Raw genomic sequence first — 7,979 nt, forward strand, 5'->3', positions numbered from 1 at the left:
TGTGCAAGGAATTGTGGGATTTCTCCCCACGGTAAACAATATGGAAATGTTAAAAATAGCAGTCTTCCAGCGTGTGTCCACAAATACGCACCAGGGTGACCTGGCCAGGCTGTCGTAGGTTTCCCCGGATTCCTGAACCTAGAAGAGATAGGCGAAACGCGAGCGCGCGCAGAGGACTTGTTGGGGGGGGGGGTCTTTCTGGGTCGGGGGTTTCTGCGCCAGGAGCCAGAGAACGCGGCCACTTTAAGGGGGGGAGGGAGGAGGTGGCGGGGGAGGGGCAGCAGGCGGCTCCTGTCACCCAGCGGCCGCCAGCGTGTCACGTGGGTGCGTGGCGCTGCGGCCATTGGCCCGAGGCACGTGTCCAGGAGACCGGCCCGCGACGTCACTCGAGGGGGCTCTGTTAAAAATAAGAACAAAAATCCAGAGTGAAAGTGTCTCAGGTTGCGCTAAGTGGCCTGGAAATTTCCTAAGCCCGCGCGGAGGCCGAGGCGGCGAGGGCGCGCAGACGGCGAGGGAGCGCGGGAGGCCCAGCCCGGCTTGGCCCGGCCCGCGCCTCCCGCCCCTCACCCATGCGACTCGGGCCGCGGAGCTCGGCGGGGTTCGGCGGGGGCGCAGCCGCACGCCGGTGGGGCGCCCCGGCCCGCAGCGGGGCGGCGGCCGTGTGGAGGGGGCTCCGAGGCCGGCCGAGCGCAGCGCGGGCCCGCGGGCCTCCATGTGCGTGCTGGCGGCGGCGGGCGCGTTAAGCGCTCGCGCCGCGCACCCTCGAGGGCCGGCCGGGGCGCGCGGGTGGAGACGGCCCGGCGGCGGCTGCAGCCGGAGCTGGCCCTGGCGGGCGTGAGTGCGGGGGAGCGTGCTGCCTGCATGAGCGCAGCTCTAGCCCGGGGCGGCCCAGGCGGCGGCGCCGGAGCCCAAGGCAGCTGGACGTGTGGAGGAGCGCGGAGCCGGATCCCCACAGGACGATTGTGACTCTCTGGAACGGGGTGCTCTGCAAAGACCAGGACCTGCTTCTTTTGAATCTCCCGGCATCCTGGCGAGAGGAACCCTCTTGGTATTTTCTAACCCAACTCGTGGATTCGAACGTGGCTCCTCTCCGAGCGCAGCCGCTGATTCCTAAGACCCCAGCCCTGGCGGTGGCCGCCGCGCACACCCTCAGAAGACTCGTTGGGGCAGGAGCACTAGGGTCTCTCAGTGCGCCGCGGCAGGGCCGAAGGTTTCTTTGGAGGAGGGTCCCAGGAGAGCCTGTTTGGGATTTACGGTGAAGCATGGAGGAGAATGATCCCAAGCCCAGCGAAGCGGCGGCGGCGGCGGCAGAGGGGCAGCGTGAGTCCAGCCCTAGCGGCGGCTCAGGCGGCGGCGGTAGCAGCCCCAGCGACTCCGATACCGGCCGCCGGCGGGCTCTGATGTTGCCCGCGGTCTTGCAGGCGCCAGGCAATCACCAGCACCCGCACCGCATCACCAACTTCTTCATCGACAATATCCTACGGCCAGAGTTCGGCCGGCGAAAGGATGCGGGGACGAGCTGCGTGGGCGTGGGCGGAGGAAGAGTCGGCGGATCCGGCAACGAAGGCGGCGCGGGAGGCGCGGAGGGAGTCGGCGGCTCGGGCGGCGCAGAGCAGCTCCTGGGAAGCGGCACCAGGGAGTCCCGGCAAAACCCGCCCTGCGCGCCGGGCGCCGGAGGGCCGCTACCCACTAGTGGCGGCGACTCCCCGGGTGATGGAGAAGGCGGCTCCAAGACGCTCTCGCTGCACGGTGGCGCCAAGAAAAGCGGCGACCCCGGAGGCTCCCTGGACGGGGCGCTAAAGTCCCGAGGCTTAGGCGGCGGCGACCTGTCGGTGAGCTCAGACTCGGACAGCTCTCAGGCCAGCGCCAACCTGGGCACGCAGCCCATGCTCTGGCCGGCCTGGGTCTACTGCACGCGCTACTCCGACCGGCCTTCTTCAGGTAAGCCTGTGAGACTCGGTGCCCCAGCCGGTCCTGGGGAGACCAGCGGGATGCAGGGGCGGCCCTGGCGAGGAGACTTACCCTCCTCTCCATACACATGCCCAGCGACACTTCGTGCGGTTCAGGCTGGCCTGGGCAGCGGCCAGGCAGCGGGAACAGGCTTGATTCCAAATAGACTCCCTTAGGATGGTAGAAGCTAAAGAGGCCTTCAGTTTTTCTTCCCACCTCCTCTCTAGACCCCCAGCCCCCGCAAATCCAAGTTGCTCCATGTTCCCCCAAATTGATGGGAACAGGGGTAGCTGAAAGACAGGCCCAGAGGGCCGCACTCTCAACCCCTTCCCCAGGTTCCAACTCTGTCCCAATCAGGACGTCCCAGCCACCCCCAGTGACCCCAGGTGTAGTCACAGAAGAAAGGGCTCCTCCTAATTCGGTGCCTTCTGCCTAGGCTGACCAGGGGAGAGGAAGAAGGACATGCTGAGGGAAGGATGAAAACAGGGGCGCCCTCTCCCCTTTGCTGGCCCTTATTTGCCATCTGCCTTCCCACCCAGAGCAGGGAAACACAACTGTCCCCAACTATGTGGCATCTGTGATTGCCTCAAAGTGGGGACCTTCTCAGAGGGTTTCCTGGCTCTGCCAGGAGTGGGAAAGATACAACGTTAGAGGGTGTGCAGAGGTATGGGATATAGTTTTTCATAGAGCCGTTCGATTTAAAAAAGCTAAGTCCTCTTCCTTGTACAAATCATTAGCTGCATTGCATGCGGGTATTGGGCTGGGAAGTACCATCAGGAGAGGGCTCCATTTGTCCCGAGCTGGCAGCAGAACTGCTCTGCACCCAACCCTCAACTGTTTTGCAGGAGTCCTTTATCCAAATCTCAGGAAGACTTGGTCACCCTTCAGCTCCTTCCCGAAGAAATGTGTATGTGTATGTTTTTTTGATTAAATCCCAAATTTCTCCAGCTAGACCTGAAATTTGCTCCATTGTTCTCGCCTCCCTCCTTTGTTAATATTTAATTAACATATAGGCTCACAATGTCGGTCGGCCAGGAGCCGGCCCGGGCTTTGTGCAACGCCCGCGCAGGATCCCTGCCGGGCCAGGCCTGGGCGGCCAGCGGAGCGACCCCAATCGCTGGCTTTGCTGGGCTTGAACAATCCCGCCTGCCTTCCCACCCTTCCAGGAACGTTTCTGTTCCTGGGTGCTTAAAAAGAAGGGACTGAGAGGGGGCTTTTGCAGAGGTTTGGTTCTATTTCTAGGAATCCGTGTTTGTCTTTTGAAAGAAAAATCAAGACAGAAAAGGGAACTAAAAATTGTGATTTTTTAAGGAGATTTTCTTTTCACAAAACACTGTCTTTTCGAGACTGTTTTGTGTAGGCGACAATCGCAACTCGACCAGAGGAGTTTGGGGGACAGGAAGTGTGCTTTGGGAGGTGAGAGGAGAAATGGAACCCCAGAACTCGATCCAGGAAAGCGATGCTGGGTCGGTGGAGGCGGCGCGGGGTCTCCCGAGGCGCTCCTGCAGTCTCCCATTCTTCTCGCCCCTTCAGGGGCCCTTCGGGCTGGGCTTTCCTCCCTGGATCCGCACCCCCATCAAAGCCAGAGCAGAGCCCTCGCCCGCCCTCCAGGAAAGTGGGACAGTGATGGGCAGATGGTGCGGGTGTGGGTGGGTTTTACAACTAACTGGGAGTTGGTGAACCGCCCTCGGCTGGCTTCCCTCTTCTGCCCAGAGTCCCCTCTTTGGGTTTTGCCTCCTGGAGAGAGTGCATGGCTCCCGCGGCAGAGAGGGAGTTCTTCTGCCCACCTTGAGTTTCCAGCTGGTGCCTGACTGGGGTGGGCCCTGCTTGCCCTGTACACTCTCCAACTCTGCCAAGGTGCAGTCCTAGCTGCCTCTTAGACTGTGCCTCTGCTGCACAGACGGGGCACTTCCTGGCCCTGAGCAGAGCCGGGGCTGCCCTCTCCAGCCTCTTCCTGCAGAGGAAGGGGTCTCCAAAGTTGACTCATAAGCCTCTCAGACGGAGGAATCCACCCGAAGGCCACCACTTCCACCAGTGGCCTAGCCGACCTTGCCCTCCAGAGGCACCTCTGAGTTGAGCTTCCTGGCGCCCAGGGAAAGAAACCACTTCAGCTGCTTCCCTTTTCTCTTGTCACCCTCTACCTCCAATGGCCAGGTCTGGGTACCTTGCCTCCACCCACCACCCCTCCCTAAAGGGCGACAACTCTGTGGGAGGAATGGGTGGGATCAGGTCAGAAGTTGGAACCTGCTCAAGGTCAGCTGTGCCCTCTGTACCCCGGGTCTGAAGGGATGAGGATGACAGGTCATCCTGGTGGTGAGCACCCATGCAGAGGCCAGGCACGCTCTCCTGGACAGGGCACTGGGGAGAACTGCAGTGGATGAAGAAGGAGCTGCCAGGGCCTCGGTGTTCCTTTCCCTCCCAGGAAAGCATGCGCTGGTCCCTGTGGTCCTGTAAGGGGAGAGTGAACTCTGGTGGGCCCTAGGGATAGTGGGATAGTGGCATAGGGGGCTCCTCCTGTTCTCAGGAGCGTCCTGCCCCTGGCACCCTGTGAGGTGTTCCCATTTTTCTCTGCATGCCTCACCCTCTTTTCTCAATCTTAACCCCTCACCCCTCATACCTGCCCCACCCTTTATTCCTGGTGTGAGATTCAGAAAGGACTGGGGGTTGGGGGAGTGGAGAGACAATTCGGGCGTTTTGCTTTCCTCTGGAAGCCTCAGTTTGTGATGGCCTTTCCTTCCACCCCACACCCACACCTGCCTCCTCCCTGCAGAGGTCCCTCGCTGCCTGTACTCTGGCTGCTCAACCTTGAGGCCCTGGGCCAGTCACTTCCTTTCCTCTGGGGATTCTTTGGGCCCTCTCCTGGGCTGCTTGGGTGCTTTACGGCTGGGTGAGGACATAGGTCGCTACCGACTGACCATAACCTCTTCTCTCTGTCCTGCAAACCTACCCAGGTCCCAGGTCTCGAAAACCAAAGAAGAAGAACCCCAACAAAGAGGACAAGCGGCCCAGGACGGCCTTCACGGCTGAGCAGCTGCAGAGGCTCAAGGCGGAGTTCCAGACCAACAGGTACCTGACGGAGCAGCGGCGCCAGAGCCTGGCGCAGGAACTCAGCCTCAACGAGTCTCAGATCAAGATCTGGTTCCAGAACAAGCGCGCCAAGATCAAGAAGGCCACGGGCAACAAGAACACACTGGCCGTGCACCTCATGGCCCAGGGGCTGTACAACCACTCCACGGCGGCTAAGGAGGGCAAGTCGGACAGCGAGTAGGGTGGCGGGCGGCGCCAGGGCAGGTCTCAGGCCGCAAAAACAATGCAATAATTTAAAATCCTAAATAAAGGGCCAGTGTATAAAGATTATACCAGCATTAATAGTAAAAATATTGTGTATTAGGTATGGTACTGCAATATTCTATGTATATATAATTTACAGGTGGTGTAAAATCCAAAATATCTGACTATAAAGTATTTTTTGAGTTTTTTGTGTTTACGAGATTATGCTAATTTTATGATTTTTTTTTTTTTTTGCAAAGGGGGCTGCTTAGGGCTTCATCTTTTTTAATCCCCTAAGCTCCGTTATGGGACATCAGACACTTTTATTATTATTATTATTTCAAAAGAAGAAGAAATTAAAACAACTTGCTGAAGTCCAAAGATTTTTATTGCTGCATTTCACACGACTGTGAACCGAATAAATAGCTCCTATTTGGTCTATGAGTTCTGCCACTTTGTTTGTGTTGGCTTGATGAGGCCCCAAACTCCGAGCCTGGGTCAGCACCTCAGGCCCTCTCCTCTCCTGGCTGGGAGAGGAGATGCCCAGGGTCTTTGGACAGTTCTAGGTCTCAGCCAAGAGAATCTGCCCCTGGGTGACAGGAGGGCCTGCTCCCAGCCTGGCGGCAGCCTCCCAGGGTGCCTCTCCTCACCCGCCTCCTGAGGTCTCTCTCCCCTGCCTCCTCTGAGGCACAGCGCTCGCTCTCCTCAGTGCGTACATGTACTTCTGTCGGCGTCTGTGTTGCTGTCCTGTCTGTCCCTTGTCCCACCGCAACCCTGTGGCAAGTCTCAGGGCCAACTCTCCAGCCCCAGGCCCTCAGTGAAGCTTCCCGCCCGCTGCATTGGCAAGTCCCGGCCCTGAAACCAGACCAGGTCCCTGTGGACGCACGCGCGGCCAGGGAGTTGGCTGCCTTCTTGTCCTTTTTCTTTCCTCTTTTTTCTTTTCCGTTTTTCTTTGGAGTGCCCACTTTGGCTAAAGTGAACATTTTTCCAAGATAGGTGGATGGGCATGTGTGCATATTTGTGTCTGCATGTGTCTGCACACACCAGGCATGTGTAGGGCCGGTGGTTTGGGAACCTGTGGCTATGCTGGCTTTCAAAGGAACTAAGAACATTCCAGGATCTGGAGGAAGGAGGAAAGTGTGTAAATAACCATTCCCTATCATGTTTTGTCTTTTTTTTTTTTAAAAAAGAAAATATACATTTTATTTTTTGAAGGTGTGGTACAGTGTAAATTAAATATATTCAATATATTCCCCACCAGGCACATATATATATATATAAACAAACACATTATATATAAGTCCACACTGTCTTCTGTTTGTTTTAGGAAAAGGTGTCCAAATGTCCATCGGGGCCAGGAGGGACAGCCCAGGGTTGTGCACATGGCCAAGCTGGGGTCAGGCTGCCTCCCTGAGGACTAGGGGTGGACTCCTCTCTTTGCCTTAAGCCTCTTTATTTCACTGCGACAATAGTTTCATTTTGTACATAATAGTGTAAACCTTTTTGAAAAGGAAACTATAAAAACAAGAGTTGTAATTTAAAATTCTGTGAATAACCATCTGCTGCTTAGGAAACTCAATGAGATGACATGCCTTTTTAAGCAGGAATTAATTTTTTTTTTTAGTTTATGAAATGTGCATTTTACAGTTTCAGTATCAAATATTTATAATCTTATAAGAAATGAATGTTTCTATTTACAACTGTGGTTATCAAAATTGTGAACATTTCCACCCCCGCATTTTTGTGTGTTTAAATTCTTGAAAGTTACATTAAATAAAGAGAAACACCTCTTTATTATAAAGTATTGGTGGTCCAAGCTGGAATGATGCTTTTCCTCAGTGTGTTCTGAATTAAGGGGAAGGGCCCTGGGCAACTTCCCAGAAGCTCAGGTGCTCCTGACCTTTGCTCCAGGCGGAGTGGGTTCAGGGCTTACTGCAACAGCAGCATTATTTTTTAATGACGTTTTTAATACCTCACATGTGAGCACAGAACCATGAGAATTATGTCCACATTTCATCACAAGGAAGAGTTGCTGGAAAATATAACTGCTGTTCCATTGACTGAATTTTTTCAATCCTGCAAAGTTCAACAGGTTCTGAGTTCCTTCTCTGGCTGCTCAGTGGCGGGACTGAAGCGCCTGCGTGTGTGTGCAGGAAGGACTGACGATCCACGTGGTACAGAGGCTCCTCAGTGCCATTTTTGTTTTCCTTTTTTTTTTCCTCCCTAAAGCAAATGGGGTTATGTACATCATAAGCAGAATCGGGGAAAGGACTGCTTTCCGGTGCTGACCCTCGGCCTGGAGGGAGGTGTTCCAAGTGATCTGAGGGCCTGTGGTTCAAGGCCCCACCTGCTGTATTTCCAAACTTCTTGGCTTGAGAAAGAAAAAGTTTTCTTCTCCCAGTAAGAGAAACTCAGAGGCCCTTGAGGATCGGCTGTTGCCAAGGGCGACCTTTTAGGCGTTTTTTATTTGGCGCCTGCCGGTAGGCCACTGAGCTCCCCAGGCGGACACTGGGCTGCAGCCAGCCGGGCGGGCGGCGCCGTTGGAAGAGGCCTGCGGGCGGTAGCAGGCGGCTCCTGGGACAGGCACAGAAGCGTCGAGGGAGAGAGCAGGGGCCCACGCCAAGGCTGAGAATCCTGGCTACTCCAGCCTCAGGAGAACGCCAGGGTCACCACCCAGGGGCCAGAGCATGCAGGACCCCACCCGAGACCCTGACTTCTTCATGTCTCTGAGGGTTTTTAGGTTAAAGACAAAAGCACCA

General features: G+C 56.1%; 1 protein-coding gene across 1 annotated transcript; it reads left to right on the forward strand.

Annotated features, from left to right (window-relative positions):
* The first annotated feature begins 347 nt into the window (after nucleotides 1-347).
* Nucleotides 348-7,021, forward strand: En2 (engrailed homeobox 2). The gene is made up of 2 exons (XM_005326693.3): nucleotides 348-1,941; nucleotides 4,902-7,021. Exons 1-2 carry the CDS (start codon nucleotides 1,263-1,265, stop codon nucleotides 5,216-5,218), a joined length of 996 nt encoding a protein of 331 aa, XP_005326750.1. The 5' UTR covers nucleotides 348-1,262; the 3' UTR covers nucleotides 5,219-7,021.
* Nucleotides 7,022-7,979: the final 958 nt, after the last annotated feature.

Source organism: Ictidomys tridecemlineatus, chromosome 2 (genome assembly GCF_052094955.1).
Source record: "Ictidomys tridecemlineatus isolate mIctTri1 chromosome 2, mIctTri1.hap1, whole genome shotgun sequence".
In the NCBI taxonomy this organism is placed as follows: Eukaryota; Metazoa; Chordata; class Mammalia; order Rodentia; family Sciuridae; genus Ictidomys; species Ictidomys tridecemlineatus.

Excerpts from the sequence above, each read along its gene's own strand:
- En2 (XM_005326693.3), top strand. The coding sequence starts at position 1,263 with ATGGAGGAGAATGATCCCAAGCCCAGCGAAGCGGCGGCGGCGGCGGCA. Across the intron at positions 1,942-4,901 it reads CTCCGACCGGCCTTCTTCAG|GTCCCAGGTCTCGAAAACCA; the intron begins GTAAGCCTGTGA and ends AAACCTACCCAG.